Source organism: Etheostoma cragini, chromosome 6, assembly GCF_013103735.1.
Source record: "Etheostoma cragini isolate CJK2018 chromosome 6, CSU_Ecrag_1.0, whole genome shotgun sequence".
NCBI classification, from domain to species: Eukaryota; Metazoa; Chordata; class Actinopteri; order Perciformes; family Percidae; genus Etheostoma; species Etheostoma cragini.
The window spans coordinates 18,618,586-18,642,088 of NC_048412.1; the positions used below are offsets into that span (position 1 = coordinate 18,618,586).

Sequence of the window (23,503 nt, forward strand, 5' to 3'; positions counted from 1 at the left end):
AAAAAATGTTCACGTTAATTTGAGGTGCTTACAGCATCATCTACAGCTCCATCGCACACTGTGGGTTAAGTTCTCTACAGTCTATTGAGAAGGTGTTTTATACTGTGTATTGATGAAAATAAGCAAAGCGACAGTAATTTCATTTGAAGAGAAGGAGTTACATCACTTGTTTCTAATTTGATTTCATAAGTTGAGAGCAGAAGAGGAGGTGAATACAGGGAAGCAGAGGGAGGGGTTTACTGTCATTGTGGGCACTGCCTCCTATTGAATTCAGTGAGTACAGAAAGGTCTCTCTATCTGAGTCCATCAGGTCTGGGGTTTAGGTTCCTTACTGGTAGGAGCTATAGTAGAGTTGTTCAGACTGTTTAAATATTGACTCTTTACTCATTTAATGAAGGTCACACAGTGTTCTTGTGTTTGTTTATTTTCAGGGTTTCTCTGCTGACTTTTTACAGAGGTGTGTGTGTCAATAGGAATTAGAGCCAGCTCTGTCTAAGAAGCTTGAGTCTGCGATCTGAAGAGTCCCTGTAGTTTTCTTCTGTATACCCTTTATCAACCAACAGAGATGGAGCGGATGGAGAGCGATAAGGTACAGATAACTGTTTCTAACTTCTATTTCTGCATGAGCTGCTCATGCGTACATTTTTTTTTTTAACTTTAAAACATCCTTTGAAACCTGTATGTATGACACCACTGTACACTTTCTACACATTCATCTTCTCAGGTTAAGCTGTCTCTCTCATCTCCCACTGAGCCCTGTGGAAATGTGCCAGCCATTTTGCCATTGTTTGTTGTGTTCTGAACCTGATTAGTGCCAACACATCCTGTTGAATAAGAACGAGGTATTTACGAGTCATAGGCTGGCTATTCTGTATTTTTCCTTTCTGGCAAGGGCAATGGATGTGAGAGTCTAGCACTCAGCCAGGAGATGAGTAAAGAAAGAGTAGGAGATTGGCCTTGTGGGTGGCAAGTTAGAACTTGCGTGTGTTTAAGTTCTTTGATTGTATTTGATTCCTCCTTAGAAAGGTGGGAATGGTAACCTAACAAAAAGAGACCTGGACACAAATATAGGACAGATGAATTGCTTGTGTTTCTAGTGATAACAAGCTACACAAGAGATGTAGTGTTAGTGTGGACTTTGAATTTGATTGCATTACCTCTCTGGCAGTATAAAGGATATCTAAAGTGACTGAAAATGTGTCTGCTGTCAGTCTACCCTGTGGTTTGTGTTTGGTTTCTTTTGAAACATGAAGTTAAGGCTGTTGCACATCATGTGTGTTGACGTAACTTCCCACTAAGGCACAATATATACTATGCAAAATGCATGCACAAAATGATCATAGTCAAATATGCCTCCCTTTTGTAAATATAAGAGACACAAGAAAGGGTTGATGCTGTACAGTTAAAAAAACATTCAACACAAGGAAAAAAACAATTTTGTGAAACAAGTTGGAGAGAGGTTTTGAATAAGAGAGAGACAGGAACAAAGACTGCAATATCACATGGATGTGGAAGCTGAGCTTCGAAGAAAAAGTGTGTCAATCCACTGTCGTTCTTCTAAATATTGAGAAAGTTGATGCACTGTTGAAACAGAGGTATTGCATGTGTTTTTAAGTAATTTGTAGTGGTATTTTTAATATTAGAGGGGGAAATGAAGCAAACCTAAGAATGAAAGTAACCACATTAAGTAAAGCATAGAACCTGAGGTTTAAAGTTGAACAGAAACAGCAGCTAAGAAAAGAATCTTACTACAGGATCCATTTAGTAGCTGTTCTGGAGCTTTCCATCATATCACATGCTCTTCATGAGTAGACAGTTTCCTAACTGTCATTGAACAGTGCATGTTCAAGGTCTACATTGTCATATTGTCAAGTAAATTTGAGTTGTCAGTATTTGTACTACTAGTTTTACCATGATATGCTTGGCTGCTGATTTGACAAGTAACCTACGTATAAAACGCAGATAAATGATTGAATGAAAACGTTCCCGTGCAACCACACTCGCTTCAAACATGCAGATAGACAGGCATCAAGCAAAAGCTTAATTTGTAGCAACATGTTAATGTGATTATATTCTCAAATGTAAGACCACTTCTTTTTACATGTTCATTTATTTTTTCTCACTCCATCTTCACCAAGCATTTGTTTTATTACCGGAACTCTGTATTTCCCTTTCACTCTCACTTTATCGTGTGTGCAGCACTTCCTGTGTGCCTAACTGTCTAGATACTCTGTCCTTCACATATAGTTCGCATCAGCTTGTTGTGTCCTTATAATGAGACAAGGCCATGTCGACCCAGAGAAACACGCTGTGGCTTGATTACAACTGATTATCGCTATCTTACTGTGGTGAAATATTCTTGAGTGATTCATCACTTCCTGCTGTGTGTTTCATGTTGACCCTTGATGGTAAGGCACCTGATTAGAGCAGCCCCAGTCAGGATTTACTTGAAGCACATTTTTGATGGTTTTGGTATTAATAAGGAACATTAGAGGGAAGATGAAGCAAACGCACAGGAAAAAAGTACAGGAAATCACATAAAGAGAATCAAGTGTAGACATTGAGGTTCAAAGTTCATTCTTGACCTTGAGCAAGTTCTGTGTTGAATTACATTAGAAAAAGGAAGTGGCTGATCAGATGAAAGAACACAGTTTGTTTCAAGAGAGGACGACTTTCACTGTTCATTTAGTGTTGAAACGGGCAGACATTGAAAGGACTGGATGATTAAAATAGATTTCCTTTCAGTTATGATCTGATTTGGACCATAAGACTCTGGATACAATCACCTTGAAAATGTTGGTGGGTGTATTACGGTAAATGTAAAAGAAGTCACTAGGTAGGTCATTAAATCAAAGTGACATTTTGATAGGGGATTTCCATTTTTGGCATGGCGCCTCCACATAATCAAACTTACTTTCAGTTCTGCTTGGTTGGATACTTTTACATATTGCAAATTTCATTCCCCAGCATGCCCTACAGTATCAGAGATTATTGTCAGGTGTATTATCTTGTTATTACAAGCTTATCCCACTTTAATCTGAAACCAGCAGGAGAAAAAACACTCACAATAGGATCCAGTCTTATTCTCTCAGGGTGCAGGTTTAGTTACTTAGCTGAGAAATACCTCAGAGCTGCAAATCATGGAGCCTGTGCAGTGTTGTAACACCTAGCTTTCCAGCAGTGCTGCGAGTTGCTGAGGCAGAAAGCTGAAAGCAGGGAGGGAGAGCAGATGTAGAAAGGCTCATTGTGTGTGTGTTACAAGGGTCACTATAAACAACAAGAACTTTGTGGAGCCAGGGACAGGCCGTGTCCACCACACAAACTGAGGGAGTTGATTGTACATAAACTCCATTTGCTCATTGTTTTAATATTTAATAACTCTCTTGCTTTTCTTTTTGCCACAGCCAAAGAAGAAGGTGACCTTTTACCTTCTCTACTGCGTTTCAACAGCAGTCATCGGCTCGCTTCAGTTTGGCTACAACACCGGGGTCATCAATGCACCAGAGCAGGTGTGTGGGTGTAATAAATTCTTGTAATGGACATTTAGTGTTTTAATGTTTTAACTGTTATGTCTATTAAGAGGAAGGGAATAATAGTTGCAATACCACGTCTTCTTTCATTGTCTGATATTAATATTTAAGTCATTTAAATAGTGCCAATTTGTGAATCATTGTAATACTTTTGAAGTTGTTGTTCTGGATCTGTGTTTCTTTTTAAACAAAAGTCATTGTGCTTAACACAATTAGACTCTAAATAAATTGTCTTGATCATAATTCAGATCAGACAAACACTTACTTTAAAACAGCCACTTCTAATCCTATCACTCTTTTCTGTGGTTTGACAGAAATTGCGTAGGTTTTTCCAGAATGTGTCAATGGACCGATACGGGGAGCCATTCAGCCCAGGAACCAACACCATGGTGTGGAGCTTTGCAGTGGCCATCTTCAGTGTGGGAGGCATGGTCGGGTCTTTCTCTGTCGGAGTCATGGTCACCAGATTTGGCAGGTAAGAACACTGTGGTGCAGGAAATGGTTTGATGTAAAATGACAGAAAATAACTCAACCAAGTCCTTTTCAGGATAATTTGTACACTTAATGATAATAGCTGTATTGGTTCTTATATTTCCTTTGATAAGTCATGTAATAACTTTGAATAGATCATTTGTTTAATTTCTTAACCAAAAAGTTCAAACATATGCTGGTTTTAGTCTTTTAAATTTTGTGAACGCACCACTTTCTTTGCCAAATCTGAAAGCAAATTAAATATCTTTGGTTTTTGGACTATTGGTTGGACAAAAAAGACATGCAAAGATGTTACTTTGGAGTCTTTCATTATTTTTACCTCAAAAAAATGTCTGCAGAGTAATTACTAATAAATAAAAGGTGCAGTTTTTATTTCCTTATGCAAACTATTTAGACATGCACTCACAGACTCACTAACCATTTCCTTCCTTCCTGTTTTCGCCAGGCGTAAGTCCATGCTGATATCTAACTTCCTAGCTCTACTCGGTGGTGGTCTGATGGGACTGTCGGCTGTGTGTAAATCTTTTGAGTTGGTCATTGTCGGTCGGTTGATCATCGGGGTGTTCTGCGGCCTTTGCACGGGACTGACACCCATGTACTTGGGCGAGATCTCTCCCACTGCTGTCCGAGGAGCCTTCGGTACACTGCACCAGCTTGGTGTAGTTATTGGCATCCTGGTGGCACAGGTATGATGCTGTGATATGGTGATTATAATAATGTTATCATGTGTTCCATGCTTTGTGTATTAGGTTGTGAAAAAGCTGTGGACTTCTGCAGAAAAATATGGACTAAAGATATCAGCTGTGCTTTAAGAATGTCATGTCCATCAAAATGAAAACATTGCACAACACCTCTCCAGTGCCCAATGCTTTATTCACCTTTTTGGTCATTTTTCTCAATTCTTATTTACATGAATTGTAAGAAAACTAAAAACAGCTTTAAACGCTACTCTACAAAGGCAAGACAGACAAAAATGTGTGATGCGGTGAACGAAGCATGGTGTCCTGGAGAAGAGCTGTGTGACTAGTTTTAGTTTGATGAAATTAAAGCGAACCTCATATGAGTCCATTAAAAGCAGTGGTGGAATGTAACTAAGTGCATTTACTCAAGTTCTGTGCTTAAGTACAAATTCGAGGTACTTGTACTTTACTTGAGGATTTTTTCATGCCACTTTCTACTTCACTACATTTCAGAACAAAATGTTGTACTTTTTACTCCAATACATTAATTCTGAAAGCTTTAGTTACCAGTTATTTTACACTTCACACAAAACAGTACTTCATGCCCTGTATTCTGTGTATTTCAGATCTTCGGTCTGGAGTTTTTGCTTGGCTCAGACACTCTGTGGCCTTTGCTGCTGGCTCTGACCGTCCTGCCCGCCATAGTGCAGAGCATCATGCTGCCCTTCTGCCCTGAAAGCCCCCGCTACCTGCTCATTGTCCTCAACCAAGAGGAGGAGGCAAGGAAAGGTATGTTTTGAGACATTCTGCCAAAATATGGCAACATCAGGTTTTAATGAGACTGAATTTAGAACTACTCTTTAATTTTCAGTGGTCTGAAAATTGAAGCGTGAGGCATTGGGTTATTAAAGTGCTCATATTATGCTTTTTGGATTTTCCCCTTTCCTTTAATGTGTTATTCCGGTACATCTTTTTTGTGTACTGTATGTTTAAGGTTTAGAATGTGAAAAAGCTCAAAGTCCACACCAAAGGAACTTACCATCCCCAACAGAAAACACTGTTCACAAACTGCTCCTAACAGCTCTGTTGTAGTCCCACCTTTACATCCATGATGAACGCTCTTCACTTTGTAACACAGGTTATAATGCTCACCTAGCTGCTAGCGTGGCAGACCCTTGTACTCTACTTCTGACTAGCTAGCGGTCTTTACCTAGCTACTGCACATTTGAGACTCCCAACAAAGCTGGAACAGAAGTGAGATGCTACACTCTGTTGTTAAAACAGAGATCTCAACACAGGGTGAAAAGAGATACAACAAAATATGTTTTTTTTTTTTTAAATGAAACCACATAAACCTATTCTGGTATAACCCCTAAATACAATTGTGAACCTAAAAATAGCCATAATATGAGCACTTTAAAGTTTTATTACGTGTGTCCCAAGACACTTCCTGCCTTTCTTTACATCAAATTTAAGCAAATAATGTACTTACTTCCTCTCTATTCATCCATCCCTTCTTCTGTCTGTAGCGCTGGTGCGTCTGCGTGGCTCTGAGGATGTGAGCGATGATATTCAGGAGATGAAGGAAGAAGGGATAAAGATGGCCATGGAGAAGAAAGTGACCATCCCCGAACTCTTCCGCTCCCCTAACTACCGTCAACCGATCATCATCGCTATAGTCCTCCAGCTCTCTCAGCAGCTGTCTGGCATCAACGCTGTGAGTAAACACCATATCCTGTAATTGAGCACAGTGTTAGGGATATGATTATCAAGTCTATCATCTCATACATGAATCTTTTAAAGGAGCATTCACTGAAATTACACAAATGTGTCTGACAAGCACTTTAAAAAGAGATGCTTCTCGGCCTCAGGCAATGTTAGATTGAGTGGAATAATTTAAGCCACTGAGGGTCAATGGAAAGAGACAACCACAGTGGTATTTGATAAGTATTTTGTTAATAAGGTCATTGCACCAGGCTGACTAAATGTGTTAGCGTTCCCTCGTCTGACCTGACAGTCACAGTAAAGCTGCAGCGACCTGCGGCTATAGGCTGCTACATCAATTGATCAATTAAACATACTATGTAGACTACAACACATTGCTACCTACCCAGCACCAACACTAGAAAGACAAAGTTAGACCAGATATCTATGTCAGGAACTGATGGAGACCTAAACAGAGTTAAAGAGAGTGACTATTGGACCAACATTCGCAAGGTGAATGTAAACACAGCTCCAAATAAATGTTAATGTTGTGCTAATGCTCTGTGTCTGCTGGATGTGTAAATTAGCAGCTATGTTAAAATGTGCTTAAATGTCAGTGTTGTGTTTAAAGCTTGTTGCTCTCCCCCAAGTGGCCAAAAATCAACCAATGTAGATTTAATGTAAAGACTAAATGAATTGAATTCGTTAAAATAAATAGTAGCCCATAATAATAACTCTTCATCTTTCTCCCCTTTTAGGTGTTTTACTACTCCACAGGTATATTTGACACAGCTGGTGTTACTCAACCCATCTACGCCACCATTGGAGCTGGAGTTGTCAACACTGTGTTTACTGTTGTCTCTGTAAGTGTCTGACTACACATTTGGTGTCTCAATAAAAAGGCACATTTTCCATTCATTGGATTATTAATCAATCTTTTCTTGTTTTGACTCCAGCTCTTCCTGGTTGAACGGGCAGGACGAAGGACGTTACACCTTATTGGTTTGGGTGGAATGGCTATCTTTGCCCTCATTATGACAATCTCCCTGGTTTTGGTGGTGAGTGATGTTTGCTTGACTCCTGTGAGCTTACAAAAATTAAAGTGTCCCTGTTCTTCCTCAATTGTATTTTGTTCTCATTCTTTTTATCTCTGTCTGAGCAGAAGACCACCCCGTCTCTGAGCTACCTGGCCATCGTTGCTGTGTTTGGCTTTGTTGCCAGTTTTGAGATGGGTCCAGGTCCCATCCCCTGGTTCATCGTTGCTGAACTCTTCTCCCAGGGGCCCCGACCTGCTGCCATGGCCGTCTCTGGTTTCTCCAACTGGACTGCCAACTTCCTTGTGGGGCTGGGTTTCCCTAAACTGGAGGTATGGACATTTGCTTCACTAAAATCTTCAGATTTACAAAGAGTATCCGTTTTGTCAAATAGTTACAAACACCTCTTTCTTATTCTCTCAGGAACTTTGTGGTCCTTATGTCTTCATCATTTTTACGGTTCTCCTCATCATGTTCTTCATCTTCACCTACCTTCGAGTGCCTGAGACCAGAGGAAGAACCTTTGATGACATTTCTCAGGGATTTGCTGCCAGTGCAGGGAAACCCTCAATAGAGCCTGTGGCTTTGGTCCCCGGCCTGTCAGAGGGCAAAGAACCTGCCCCCATGTCCCCCACAGACAAGGTTCCAATGATGAATCTCCCTTAGAGAGAAGAAGGAAGACTCAGCGTACACCACAGACACAAACAGGTTTTAAACACATAGATGTTGTTAGGAGTTCTATTTCACAAAACACAAATGGTGAAAAAGCAGCGGTTGTTTAGAAAAAGCCAACTAAATAGTGTTAAAGATTCCAAAGTCAGACATGGTAAAATAATTGACAGAATTCCCTGTAATCCGGCTTTAAACATGGTCCAAACTTAACTGAATTACCAGTACTTAATATTTGTGGACATCCCCTCTGCCAGCTCTAAGCAGACTGCCATATAAGAGGATCCACATATGTTCAGTGTTAAGTAGTCCCAGGTCTTCATCCACCCAGTGTTAAAAGGTTGTGGATTGGGGGGGGTTATGTATTGAGGTCAAGCGGTTTTAGAGCCCACAGTTTGACCCAAAAAAACTGGCTTGCTGTGCCTGTATGCCTGCCTGATGTGCCTTGCTGCCAGGGGGAGGGAGCCATTTTGTCTTGAGTAGACAGAATGAACATAGAGGTCCCTCTCCCCTTCAGGTGCACAAAAAAAGCACTGTCTAGAGACTTGTAAAAGATAAGAAATATTTCTTTTCATCCTGTAGCAGAGGATGTTTGTGTGTTTGAAGCCAGCATTTAAAAAAATAGGACAGTTCTGCAAATTAGTACTGTCCACATCAAGTACAGTATGTTGTGAATGAAGTGTAGTCTAGCACTGTCAGGTCTTAGTAAAGTCTCCTTATAGACTTTCTGCTCTTAAAAAACACAATCTAACCTCTATGATTTCATTGCAGTGAACAGTCAGTAGTGCAGTCGTTTACAGTAGGCATTACAGCAGTTGGATACAAAAAACTCAGGTGGCTACTTGTTTTATACTCAGCTCTAACTGTGGCATAGAAAATACATTTATCATCACTGTACTTAAAGCTCTCTTGGCATCAGAACGTAGCAGCAACATCTGCATCATAGGTCACGAAATAAAATATCTTACGATCTCGAAAATAGTGCTATGGGGTGTTAAATCAGTCGGCGTTAAACAGTTGTTTGAGGGATGAATTGACCACATTCACGAGTCTAATGGTAATTAAATAACACATATCTTACATCAAAATGTGATACATTATTAGCCACGTGGCACATTGATGTTGAATAAACACTAAATTAATTGTATTTGTTTCAGTGGTTAATGCACAAAAAACATTTTATTGTATGTTTTGGTTTCTTATTGTCTAACATCATATGTATATATTGTAGAATCTCCGGTTACTGCATCATGATCAACGATTACAGCACAGTTCTTATACATTTTGTGTCAATTTTTGTACAGTTGCATCTTCTTCTTGAATGTGCACTCATTAGGAAGCATTTTTCAATGTCTGAGCTTAGTAGTGATTTCGTTTGCACTTCAGCAGTCGGACTACTTTCTAATGATTGTTTATATTATGTGTGGCTCTCTGTAAATATACTGTATGTGTTAGGAAGTGTATGGTGTTTAGTTATTTGTTTCTCTTAATCCTGATCATCTGTGTTTTTCTTGCATTGTTACTATAGTGAATGCCACCATGTTGCTAAACTGAAGTGAAGAGTGAAGTGACAACGATTGAGTGTGCGTGAGAGTCACACAAGAGATGATCTTTACTGTTTTTCCATCATGTCCTCTCTTTTCCTGCTGTAATAATATGAGTGATACTTGCTTTGAGAAAGGAAATAAAGTTGTACATCTTTTAAGGGAATGTGCGACTTGAATTATGATCTGTAATGCTACGAGTGAAATCAAGGTGTGTTTTTTGTGTAAATGCTATAGTGAAAGTGTAAGAGTAAATGGTATGGTACCCATTTCTGGACTGTGGCAACATCATTTCCTTTTTTTGTATCTCTGCAAAACCACAGTCATGACTAAAAACCAGAGTTCAGTTCTTGCTGTGACTACTGCAGAACAGTTGGGTTTAAAAAGATGTAGTCGTGGTTGTGATGACGTGTGTGTGTGTGTGTGAGGAGGAGTTTTGAGGTTAGATTTCCTCTTGAGTCACTGCTTCAAAAGCCAAACCAGAACTTCTGTAGTAATGCGAGTGAATATTTACCTTAAAGAGGAATTCCCCTGACAATATGCAGTACTTAACATTGCCGCTCTAAAGAAAACATTCTTCAAAAATTATAGGTCTTTGCTGTTTTATGAGTGCAGTGGGAGACAAAAAACCTTAGGGTTTTAATCTTAATTTAATCTTAAAGATTTAATTAACATCACATCACAAGTTAAAGATGAACTGATTACTTAACTAATCGTTTCAGCTCTAAAAAAACATTCAGACATTTTATTTAGGCTGGCACAGGGAATAAAATCTTGCTGAGCAAACTGAAAACGGATTAAGAAGTTTTAATTCCCTGCTTAATGACTGCAGGACCTTGATCCTTTTCCCTCTTTACCTCTTGGAGCAAAGAGCCTTGGGTAAAGGGGCCCCGGCTGGCTGGGAATGGGGCCATCTAACTATGTCAAGCCAATAGGCAACATCTCCCTGCAAAAGTCTACTGAAGTCTCACTCAATGCAGTGAACTGGGGCATGAAAGCTCATCAACAAGCTGCAGTACTGCAGTCTGACCAGCGAGTGGCGTGCATTAGCCAGAGAGACGTTCAGCTCTGTGTTCGAGTGTACGTGTGTATATGAGTATGTGTTTAGATCCTGTGGGGCATGGAGTGTGTCTGGCAGACAGAGGGGAGAGGAGGAGGAGGAGGGGGGTGTTAGGAAGAGGGACGATGGAGTGCACTCAAAAATGTGTCTAAATCATATTCATTTTCCATAAAAAGGTAGAACTGAGAGAGATCAAGACAAAAAAATGTAAAAAAAGAAGTTGGGCACCCTCACATGCCACATGCTTGAAAAATGCAAGTTAGCACAGTGTCCAGACATGTGAGGGATGCCACAGTTTGAGGCACAGTCTGCCAGGCGGCCCTGCTGAAATTTGTGCGAGGCGTTAGGAGGAGAGCTGGAACTGACGTTGCTAAACATGTCTAGACAGTTATTTTAGAGACCAGACAAACTTGTTTATAAATTTTCCACGTCTTTCCACCTTTGTCACGTTCTATTGTTTATTCTTCCTTGCTTTTTCTCTGTCTTTGTTTTTCTCAAATATATTTAAAAAAAAAAACTTTCTTCCACTCTCCTCATCTCTCTGATAAAAGTGTTTTGTTTACCTCCTCTGTTGGCAGTGTACTTATTGTATGAGCTGCTCTGTAAATATTTTTCTCCTTTCTCATCCATCCAGCCCCCATCCTCCCTCTCTTTCTCTCTGTCAGATAAAGGGAGCACACAGACTCCACCCCCTCCCTTACCCCCCTCTCTCCCTTGCTCTGTCACACAAACTCACTCTATCTCCTTCTTTCATGCTCTCTCCCTCCCTGTCTGTCTGTCAGTGTCATTCTGTAGTGGAGATGTGGAGTGTCTTTCTGTCTCTCTGTCTGTTTTTTCAGCCCAATTCAGCTGAGGAAGGTAAGAATTAAACTTTTACTTTATTTTAAAGCTATGATTGCACAATGTGTATGTGTGTGTGTGTGTGTGTGTGTGTGTGTGTGTTTGTTTGTGTGTGTGTTTATGTCAGTATAGATGGATGGAGAGTTTGCACAGTGCTCCAATCATGTGCTCATAATGAACACACAAGGATTGACACTTGGTATGCTTCTATATTAGCTCTCTAAGAATTTGGCTCTCTGGGAATACTGGGCACTTTGACTTTCTTGCACGTCATTTTTGGGGCTCCACCTCCAGCTTGGGACCCCTGAATAATATCCACCTTACAGCCCTGTGTGCATTCGTTTTGTGTGGTGTGTCTGAAGCATCTGTGTGTATGCATATGTATGTAGATGCTTGTGTGTGCCATTGTGGCAGCACATCAGATGGGACTTTGTTGGCATTGAGGTGCCAGGTGCGTGCCGGTGCCTATCAAGCTCATGCAACAAAAGAATATGGAAATGGGGTAGGAGACAAATGAATAATAAGTTGTACAACACGTTTCTCTTTGCCTGTGTATTTGGCAACCCCCCCTAGTTATTCACAATCTTGTGGATGTGAAAGCCAGAGACCCCTGCCCCCTCTTCTGTAATGTTACCAGTGCCCCTTGTTGTATGGAAATGTTACATGTCTTAAAAAGTGCAGGAGTGAGTGATTGAGTAAGTGATAAATAGAGTTCTGTCAGATCAGAGTGGGCAGACTTGAGAAATCTGACATAAATTAGATGACTCAAACTGCCTTTATGTGTGTGTGCATCTATGTGTGAGTGTGTCTTCTTATAGGTGCATCTGCTTATACATAGCTCCTGTTCCTACATCCTGTCCCCAACACTTGACAGGGTTTCAGCAGTCAGCATGCAAATTACTTTCAAAGGATCTGGCTGCACGTTGGAAAGAGCAGCACCTGTTCATGCTCATCTCCCATTGGCTTTAGTTTACTGCGAGGTGTGTGTCAGTTAAAGTCTATAATAGAGGTAACTTATATGTCAGCCTCATGCCACAGATTTGAGCTGAGTTTGTAACAGATGGCCTGGACTAAGATGAGACAGAATGATAGACACGGAGAGAGGCTGCACAGTGTTACTGCCCTAGTGACTCTGTTTGTGTAATTGAAATAGAGCTCTTAGTAATACAGTATTAACCCAATAGCATGGACGTCCATATAAATCCACATAAATTGAAACATCTAGTTATGTCCCAAAGGGAGTGCATTTGGTGAAGGATTTGGTGTCTGCCTCAGCTTTGATCGCAGTGATGACGTGTCTGTCTAGGCTGACTGACCACCTGATATGTTTTCTGTCTGTCTTTCTATTGTTTATTGCCTGTCTTTTGAAGTATATCTGTGTATCCACCACAGTCCCTGTTTTTGTCTGCTTTCACACCACAAACCATAAAGAAGTGTAATTTTTAGCCTTCATTTCTTGCCGTTGAGAATATAAAAGCTAGCTTTCTGATGCTTTGCATGCAGACACTACAGAGCACGCGAGGGACAGAGTGTTTGATTTATCACTCTCGCTAGCTGCCTGTGTAAGTGTTGAGGCCTTCGCCTACATGTATTGTTGATGTGAGATATTGATGTGAAGCCACATGGCTGGCCTTTAAATTGTTGGATCTGTGACAAGGATTGGGTGTTTGCATTGGCTTAATACACCACAGTAAAAGGCAGGTCTGTGCAGGAGGCACACCTGATGCCCCTCCAGCTCTTCCAGTCATGGATGAGTGGTGATGCTCACTGAGCTATGCATATCCTGAAATTAACCTTATATCATTAGTGAAATTAAGGTCATACCCTGAAATGAAATTTTATCTGATTTTCTGATTTCGCCAACAGCCTGCACATACTGTAGACTAAATATTAACAAGAACAAAACTGATTAAAATGTTAACAACTTTTTCTGTATAGCTTAGACTTAGACTTGGACTTCTTCTCTTAAACAAATTATCGGGTGTAACTAATTGGCAGGTGTTATCTGGTACGGTGGAAATTACGCAATAACCCAGCACTGTAGCCTACAATTTAAAGTATTTCTTCTTTTTTTTTTTTTACTTACACCACCACATTATAGATGGGAATACTGTATTTTGTTTTTTCCTTACTTAACTTTCATTACTGTGCCCCAAACCACCATCTTTTTTATTAATTACGTGTAAATGTTTGGGATTCACTGAATATCCAGCTGCTAGCTAATAGCCCAGGTAACTGCTGTACACCAGTTCCGAGGAGACCGGAAGTTGATCTCAGCTTTGCGGGGCTCGCTTTGCTAGACCTTGAACTATAAACTACACTTGCATGACTCCTGGAAGTAGTCATACCCACGGGTAAGCTAGATAAGAACACATAACACCTGTATAAGACAACTTTAGATCTACCGGGAGTCGCATTTCTTCTCTATAACCGCATCCCCACACCTCCGCTCCTAACTTGCGCTAGACTGGCACGTCCCGGACCCGTCTATCACCTGAAGGCAAGGCAGACACAGAGACCACAATATCCAACTCACGGTAAAACAGCAAACAACAAGCCAATGACTGGTCAAAGTAACGGAGTGTTACTGAACTTACGTTAAAGTAACTGTAATAGAAATACTGAACTACAACTTGAATCCCTCACACCATTCCTTACTGGAAAAAGTAATCACATTACTTTAAATTAATGCCCAACGCGGTGACTTCCGGCCGGCTCTGTTGCAGGTATCTGTGAGTTGTTAGCAGTTCCACTTCCCTTCTAAACTTCCCGGATTATTTCGCAGTTTAAGGCCTAAAAGATTTATATTTTAGGCCTGAATATTTCACAAAAACCAGAGAGCATGATACAAGTCTGAACAATTATTACAAATAAGTGTAGCAGAACTGCTACATATTGATGATACAGCATAAACTAATACTAGCCGATACTGACATCAATATTTTGAAGTTTTCTAAAATCTGAAAACAGTACATTTAAGTTTTTTAAAGAATTTAAATGCCAGATTTACTCATTACACTTATCTCTCTAGTATTTTTACATTGTAGTAGTGGAACTTTAAAGTTAAATAAAGGATGTAGGCCTACATACTTCTTCAGCCACTGGTTATCTATACATAAAAAGAAAACCCCCACGGGGTATAAACTTTCAGCCATGTTGACATTCTCACTTTAAGGTCATCAGGGCCCTTTTTCCTACGGCACTTGTTTCAGGCTTTAACTGAATACTAATTAGGCAGATTACAATCCTTGGTCCTAGGTGCAGTAAACCGCCTTTTCAGGACATGATGAATTAGGGAAAGTGTGATAAGAAAATAAATGGCATGCTTGTCACAGTGGGAGTTAAGTCCTGCCTGCATGTGCAGCAAGCTGCAGAAAGACAAGAAATTGAATGCTGGTGGGAAGCAGCATCCCCATCATTGACACAGCAATTCCACAATGTCACCAGGAGTTCATTTTAGCAGTGTTTTTATGTGTAATTTTTAAAAGCAACATCATTTTTGTGGCTGTTGAGAGCTCTGTAATTCCTCAAATAAATGACGTATCTGCCATTCGTGATACTAGTACAGTGCTTGTTGAAAACGTGTTAAACAGGCAAGCACTATGTTTGGAACAGGCTGATTTCTTAGCCAATGGTATTGCTGCTGTAGAATTTCTTCAAAACCAAATTGTATGCCAAAATTGCCTACAGAAGGACCCCAAATGCCTTAATATGTAACTATAGAGAGAGAGAATGATTGTTTACGAATTTAACACTTCATTTCCATACAGGAAGTGGCTAGTGGCTTGACGGTTAACAGTAAAGTAGGGGATTTGATATGCAGGGGTATTTTGGCAACAGTAATGTTATTAGAGTTGTAAATTAGCAGTAGATTTAATTAACCCGACCAAGGGTGAGTCTGTTGAAAACTTCTGTCTGCCCATTTTAGCTCTGAAATTTTCATGCATTTTTGTTTGATATTTATTGGTGGCAAATGGCTTTTTATTGAATTTCCTCTTAGCAAAATAATAGACTCTGAAAGTGTAGAGCCTTTTTTCCCGCTATCTTTATACCACACAACAGTTGCTGTGTTCCTTTCAACTCTCCGTTCGTGCTCTAGGAAAGTGAAGAAAAGTTAGTTAGTGGGCCCCCCTGCTGTTTAAAAGCATTCTGCATGTGGCGTCTGCTTGTGACAGTGTGTGAGTTTACCTTCCCCCCAAACACGTACACACACACACACACACACACACATTTATACACATACATCTAGTTTTATTAGACAGAATAGAGGTTGAAGCTGTCAGGCGGCTGCACTCAAAGGCGTAGCACCAAATTCTGGGCCCTTTAGAAAGGCCTTCTCTATGGGCCCCTCCCACATCCATTTTTTTATAATTCTAGCATCTTTTTGGGCCCTCCTCACATGAGGACCCTGGGTACTTTGCAACCCCAGTCCAACATCCCTGGCTGCACGCCGAGACTCTGCCTTGAGTCGGTAAGTGTCATGGCAGATAATGTCACACATAATACGCCTGTGCGGACAGGCAACGAGTTAGAGCAAAAAACATAATTGAAAGACGAGCGCGTGGTATGGACTGGCGTGACAGGGGAATGTAGCATGGCATTTTGAATTTCACATTAAAGCTGCACTTGGCAGTTTGCGTGTTGGCATGAACTAAACAGTGAAAGCAAAGTTTGTTTGTTGAAGGCTTCACTATTAGAAATTATTACACAATGAGATTACAGTAAACTGATCTCCTCAGATTTACATTCCTTCTAAGTAGCTGTTGAGGGTGGAGATGGTGAGGAAAATATGTTTGCAGCAGGTTCTGGCTCTGATAAGTAGGTCTAGATTTCTTGTGAGGGACAACTTAGTGGTGGTTCGAAGAAACTTTTGTATTTTGCTCTTTGGTTTTTATTCTATATTTCCACTAACCGCACACATTACTTTCCTCCAGGGAACATTTAAGTAGGAGGGAGGGACGAACGTCTTTGTTGTAGCACTGTTAAGGAGGGCGTATTTTTTGTGTTTATTGGGTCTCATTAAATTTGGCTTCTTTTTGACAAATCCAAGCCTTTCTAGGCCTAAAATACATGAGCATGAATCCTCTGAGAAGAAATATACATGAACAGGTTAAAAGAATGGTTTAGCTGTACTTGTGGAATAGGCTTCTTCGCAGTTAGATGAGAAGATTGATACCACTCCCTAAAAGGGATTTAAACTTCTCTCTCAAACTCTTTTTCATTTTTTATTATAAAATCATTCCTTTCACTTTTTGCGTGTACAACTAAGTTCAACGCTATCAAGGAGACACTGTTTTTGAATGTGCATTGTATGTGTTAGCCCCTTATTAAATCATCATCACGTCTCCCTTCTCTATGACTCTTCACTCCGCCTTGGAGGGTAGCTGCTTGGAACGAGGTCAGACAACATGAACTAGTTTTCTCCTAGTACACCCTAACTCATGTCAAGAAACCAAATAACCATATTTCCCAAAATGTTTCCTTTTAGGATGCATGCTGAACCATACCTCAGACAGCATCCTAACTTAATTTTGCAAATGTCTTGTAATCAAGAGTGAGAGCCAGTTTTGTGAAATGTTCTCCTACTTGTGCCTGTTGCTGCCTGTTCAGCGACTTATTGCAGACTCTGCTCTGTCATCTAACCTGGCTTAAGTACTGTTTGTTGCAGCTGCACTTTCATTCAGCTTAACCACCGGAGAATTTTTTGATAACTCCATTTGACATGTGCATGCTTATTTCTGGAATCGCGTTAATCCCCCTCTTTCCTCACTCCCCCACCCTCCTGCTCCCTTTCTGTCTTGGCCTATCACTCTCTCGTTGTGGTTGTTTGTAATGATGGTTTGGTGTAGGCCTCGTCCTTTACTGACTGTCTGTGGTTGGAAGCATCTGGATTGTATAAAGAATGGGTGAAGATGGGTGGATGAGTGGACAGAAGACAAAACACGACTTGACCGCTGCTGACAACGCTTGCAGGCACTGTGGGAATTTCTGGTGAAAATATGTGTGTGCTGTGCATGTGTGTGTTGCTGTAACTCGCTGTTACCTGGGAGCTCAGTGACTCTCTGCAGGTGCATTTACTTTAGCGTTAAGACATATAACACAATGACACCTCTCTAGCCTATGTTAATATTAACACCAAAATTCTTTGCTGGTTGTCAGTGGGACTCTTTTACTTGGAAAGTGTGCGGTAAAGTAGCATACATCCACCGTCATAGAGGCGTGAAATGAACAACAGCACTACACTTAGCGCTGGAGTGTGGATGCATGCATGGCCACACAGAGAGGCAACGTGTTGGGCAAAGAGAAATGGATGGAGAGAGGGTCACTCAGCTGAAGTGAATACTCCAGCGGCAGAGGGGACAGTCATGAAATAATGCAGGTCACCTCTGCACAATAGAAAAGAGCATTTACACCCACACCACGCAGAGAAGGAGAGGGAGACAGCGTGAAAGCAGTACATTCATATGCACAAACAAAAATCTACTATCCTCCTTATCATTCCTGTCTCATAATCCTTCCCTTTTCTTTCTATTGTCTCCTCTTTTCCTAAACAAACAGCAGATCTGGCATAAATAATGGAGCAGAGCAGAGCGTCTCTCCTTATTTAACGTACAGAGATGTCTGCTGTCACTTTTTAGATAAATAATACACACATGCAGAAAGGGGGGGCGAGAAAGGGACAAGAGACGCGTTGGAGGTAGAAAAGGGGAAAAGTTAGGAAGTAGAGTGAGTATAAGACCAGAGTGGAGCAGGAAGTCGTGAGGGACGGCGTGCATTAACACAGCACTCAAGTCCAGATTGCAGACTCAGCACTTCTCCAAACTATCAGGGACAAACTTTGAGTGTCTCGGCCCTCAGACGGACCAATGACTGAGCTGAAGCGCAGTCTGAGAGTTAAATAAAGGGGGCTTTCACTGCCAAGTGGACCTGCCAGCAAATGTCCTTCTCTTTTGTTAAACTCGGGTCACGATGCCGCAGCTCAAGCTAATCCTTGAAAGGTGTGTGCTACACGGCACTCAACGCTTATCTTAGAACGTCGAGGTGAATTATTCAACATGTTAATGTCACGCAATGAGACACGCATGAAGCTCTTTGGACATTCCTCCATGTAATCCTCATGTACAGGTTTGTGGCAGATAGAGCAGAGGCAACGTTGGGTCCCCAAGGCCTCACGACAAGAAGCTAAATAGTAGAGGCATAAATATTAAAGTCAAAATAGTTTGCTGTGTATTATTTATGCATGACTCTGCCCCGAAGCAGGGGGTTAATTGAATTTGGAATGACACATTTCCAGCATTTGTGCGTGTGTGTGTGTGTGTGTCTGTGTGTGTGAGTGAGTGTGTGTGGTGTGTGTCCTTATCTGATATAAATAGGATGGTGCTTAATGAGGTCAGAATGCATGATATATGAGTGCGTGCTTTTCATGCTTGACATGTTTGTACATATAAAGATAGTTTATTATTTTGACAAATTAGGGATCATTCATGACAAGAGACAGAGCGCTTTGAAAGCTAATCAATAGGCTGTCTACATGTCGTCACGTTCACTGGCAGTTGTTTTTAATTATTTTGTCCACTCTTTTTATTAATGAGGGAAGGCTTTATAACAGAAACACCTCTCTGTATGCTACACACCACAAACAGCATCAACCATAAAACCATCGACAGCTAACGTTATAAACTTCATGGAGGGAGGATTTACTGCAACACTAGTGTATTACACTGCATCCGTTTGAGCTAGGTGTACCTAATAAACTGGCAACTGATATTTTATCCTGTGACAAATGCATCATCAAACAAAGTAGCAAAGGTGTGTCACTAATGGAAATCACTATTCTTTTGAAAAGCTTCACACATCTTGGCTTGGTGGATTTAGTCGCCAATCTGTCCAGACATACGCTGCACTAAAAACTGTTTATTCTGATGCCTGTGGCTGCATATAATCCTTAGCTGTCACAGTCCATTTGTATTCTTCTCTTGATTATAATTCATATCACTCCAAAATCCTGGAGGTCTTCCATGGAAAATGTGTTAATTTAGTAAGATTGACATAAAGACAAGCTAGTGGGCGAAAACAGATAGACAGACTGGAGGCGAGGGGGGGGGGCTTGTAAAAGAAAAAAAGGGGAGGGAAATGAAGGATTGAAGGACAGATTTGCGAGGTCTCCATCTGTGAGCATAATCCTAAAAAAAGAAATCGGTTTACAGCACAGTCAGAGAACAGAGAGGTGGGGGTGAGTTTGTGTCATAAGTCACAAATGATATCAGTTTCTTGTGATTTGTTTGATTTATTAAGAAGACAGAGGGATTCAGTGTGTGTGCTCCAGCCTGTACACCTGAGGAATAAAAAATATGGAGCTATCTCTGTGATTCACTTGTGTTTGTGTGAGACAGGGTACCTTTTCAAATCCCATCCTGCGTGTGTGATGATTATGTAGATAATACATCTCTGCTGCTCTCTGCCTGCTTGTCAGAGAGAGGAAAAGAGAGCCTTCTTTCTCTCTGGTGAATGATTGTATGACGTGAAATGGGAACGAAAGCATCAAATTTGTATGACAACAATGAGAAAAATGATTTATTTTTAAATGGCTGCTGCCTTCCACAATGCTGTTTGTTTGTTTGTGTGTGTGCGTGTGTGTGTGCGTGTCAACAGCCCTTTAAGTGATTAGTACTGTGCTTAATGAAATCAGGCACTGTGTTTTTTCTTCATTAACTCTGTCCGTGCGAGCATCCAAACTTGAAGTCAGATGTTTTTGCCACCTCTGCTCCGTGTGCACGAGAAACTTTGGCCTGCGTTCAATCGGTGGCTCCTCAACAGAACTGAGCACAGACTGTGCCAGACTGAAGGAATGGCAGCCACCACGGTTTTGGAATACTAATGGAAAATTCAAGGGCTTCAGTTTTGTGTGGGAAGCTGCTGCCATGTGTCAGCATGCAGCACTCAGCATTAAAGTCTGAGTGTGTGTGTCTGTGTGTGTGATTCCCTTGTCAGCTTGCTTTTGAAAGCACTTAAACCTTAAAGCAAATTATGGGAAAGTACACTCTAACATTTATTCTATTAAATGTCTATTCTCATGCTTTCACTCTAGATCACTGGAAATGAGCAAATTTCTGTTTAAACCTAAAACATAAAGAAAACCAACGCTGATCAAATGGCCAGCCACAAAATGATATAGGTTCCTTTTGGGCCAAACTAGAAGAAGCATCAGCTTCATAAGTTTCAACAAGATGTGACATTAATGGTTATGGCCTTTTAAAGTTAGAAAATTTGACCTTTTAATCACGGTGCCCCATCAGGTCAATCAGTTTAATTTTTTAAACACCAGGACATTGTGTCAAAATGCATTATCACTCAGAATCAGTTATTGGGTTTGACAGATGCACACAGCTGGAGCACTCCCTGAGTTTATTGCAAGGGGAAGAAAAGGAACCTAAACCTGTTCCACTGCCAGTAGACTAGCTGCCAACTACTTGTTGTATGTAACAGAGAGATTAAAGACAGTTTGATTATAAAAACTCCCCCCCAAAAAAACTTCACAAATTAATCTCAACTTCACTGGATATCCCATGATGACAGACTTTGTTTAACAGTCACTCTGCTTAAGTTTAAACTCCTGAGCAGCAATCACTAGAATTAAACTAAAAACTGTACATCTTGTTTGTCTGGTTGTTTTCTCACACCTTGTCTTTGTCTCTGCTTCCCTACCTGTCAGTGATGCTGCTGGACACAACAGAGTCTACCTCAGAGCTGGGCTGGACCACCTATCCAGACACGGGGGTAAGCAGGGAGCTCGCTCTTTCATTATGCTTTCCAGCTGTTGGAGCATTAAAGCAGTCATGTTGGGGGGGGGGGGGCAATGTAGCACACATGTTACACATGGTTACATTTTGAGTGCAAGGTTATAATTACATTGTTTGTTGGGCATTGTAGTGGAACCCTAATGAGGGATTAAACACAAGAATATATTGTACATTTCTTATAAAACCGGTCCTGGTAGGTAACTGGTAGGTAAACACAATCAATTGTGTCAGAAAAAAGGCAGAAATACCCATCACCATTTCCTGGAGCCCAAGTTAACTTATTCCAATGGGTTTTTGTTGCCCGACCAACAGCCCACAAGTGAACAAAGTGAAGTTGAAACCATTAAATGTTGACATCTTTGCTTAAAATGACTTAATTTATTTTCAAAATAATTGCCTATTGTGCAACAGGTTTTTAGTAATGTTTGTTAAAGGTTTGGTGAGATTCAAAATGATTCTGTTTTTGTATAGGGCAACACTGTGTATATCCTTTGTTGCTTCTCAACTGATCCTAATTGACACAATATACATACATGTCTCCTTTTCAAACTAGATTGCAACATTCAGAGATGTCTGTGCTATGTTATGTACATGTGTTGATTCTGTTAAGTCTGTTAAAGTCAGTACAGACATTCACACATCAAAATAAAACATGAGCACTGTAGTATTTGTTTTGCTTGGTGGGAAATTGATGAATGATTCAAATAAACAGCAGGTATTAACAGCAGACTTCCAATAAATCTCTGCTATTTTTGCTGTGGATGTCTCATTGCTGCTTCAGACAATTGTGGTTTGCAGAAAGTCACAGATGTCAGCTTGAAGATTAGGATGAAGGCTACAAATGTGTATTTATGGGTTCGGGTTATTTTGCAGGATGTTTGACATTTGACATTGATTGGTGGAGCTTTTGGTACACACAGTTTGAGAATGAGCAAGGTCTCACCTTGCCTTCAGGACATCCTGGAGGGCCAGAATGCTTTTTTCTATTAGTCTCTTTGATGACTGTGGTCGCTGATTGCAGTGACTGAACCATAGATCTTCCATCCTTGAGCTACATTTTATTTAAGGTTGTCACATCGCCTTGAGCTGTGTAAATATGTGTGTGTGTATGTGTATGGGGGATGGGGGGGGGGAGGATTACGTGTGTGCTTGTGCATGCTTGCGTGACTATGTTAGGGTCCTGGGTCAGTTAAATCCGTTCATCTGTGAGTGATTGTGGCTCAGTTCTAATATGGCTCATAATTACACACACACACACACACACACACACACACACACACACACACACACACACACTTCGTCTTCGACAGCACTTGATGTGGAGGAAATTCCTCTGCCCATTACTCTACTCTACAGTACAGAACAATATTATTCTTACCTTCTACTAGAGGTGCAACGATTAATCAACTAGTTGTCAACTTCTAAGTTAATCCCCGATTATCTTGATATTTGATTAATCGGTTTGAGTCTGATTCCAGCTTCTAAGATGTGAATATTTTATAGTTTCTTCTCTCCTCTGTGAACGTAAACTGAATATCTTTGAGGTTTAGACAAAACAAGACATTTGAGGACATCATCTTAGACTTTGCAAAACAATGATCCAGATTTTTCACAGTTTTTGTGACATTTTGATAGATCAAACAACTAATCGATTAATTGAGAAAATAATCAACAGATTAATCGACTACAAAAATAATTGTTAGTTGCAGTCCTAGCCTCTGTCCATACATGGACGATATATAAAAAACATCTGATAGATAAATTTAGGACATCATACAGTGCATGAAATCGAGGAAAAACAAGTTATAACTACCTTAATGCTATTTTTATACATGCTAGCTTCGGTGAGCCGACCATTAGAGTCACCTATCACAGAATTTCACGTTGGCAGCCCACAAAGTATCAGATGAAAATACAGTAGTCTCACACCAAAATTTGGCGATCACACTCACATGGAGCCTTTTATCTCACCTTACACTAAAGTTTTAGCTTCATCCATTCATTGTCACCCAGTCTGGCCTCCATAATTGTACATGTGTGATTAATTAGGGCCTCATGTGTGTTAGGAATTTGTGAACCGTGATGGCAGCTGCTAATAGAAGGCCGTTCATTTGTGTGTGATTTTTTTTTTTTTTTTTGTGTGTGTGTGT

The 23,503-nt window shown here is 40.5% G+C and overlaps 2 protein-coding genes across 2 annotated transcripts in view; both read left to right on the forward strand.

Annotated features, from left to right (window-relative positions):
* The first annotated feature begins 87 nt into the window (after nt 1–87).
* slc2a3b (solute carrier family 2 member 3b) lies at nt 88–9,835 on the forward strand. Its single transcript, XM_034874232.1, has 11 exons — nt 88–334; nt 432–589; nt 3,405–3,509; nt 3,845–4,005; nt 4,468–4,708; nt 5,329–5,491; nt 6,232–6,419; nt 7,165–7,269; nt 7,363–7,464; nt 7,569–7,772; nt 7,864–9,835. Exons 2-11 carry the CDS (start codon nt 566–568, stop codon nt 8,104–8,106), a joined length of 1,536 nt encoding a protein of 511 aa, XP_034730123.1. The 5' UTR covers nt 88–334; nt 432–565; the 3' UTR covers nt 8,107–9,835.
* Nucleotides 9,836–11,465: 1,630 nt separating this feature from the next.
* The window catches only part of ephb6 (eph receptor B6), a 35,735-nt gene continuing 23,697 nt past the window's right edge, over nt 11,466–23,503 (forward strand). The window contains exons 1-2 of the mRNA XM_034874124.1: nt 11,466–11,571; nt 21,266–21,330. Of these exons, the coding sequence (XP_034730015.1) occupies nt 11,466–11,571; nt 21,266–21,330 (171 nt within the window). The remainder of the gene's footprint in view (nt 11,572–21,265; nt 21,331–23,503) is intronic.

Coding starts and splice junctions, on each gene's coding strand:
- slc2a3b (XM_034874232.1), top strand. CDS start 566: ATGGAGCGGATGGAGAGCGATAAG. Junction 590..3,404: donor AGCGGATGGAGAGCGATAAG/GTACAGATAACT, acceptor TTTTTGCCACAG/CCAAAGAAGAAGGTGACCTT. Junction 6,420..7,164: donor AGCTGTCTGGCATCAACGCT/GTGAGTAAACAC, acceptor CTCCCCTTTTAG/GTGTTTTACTACTCCACAGG.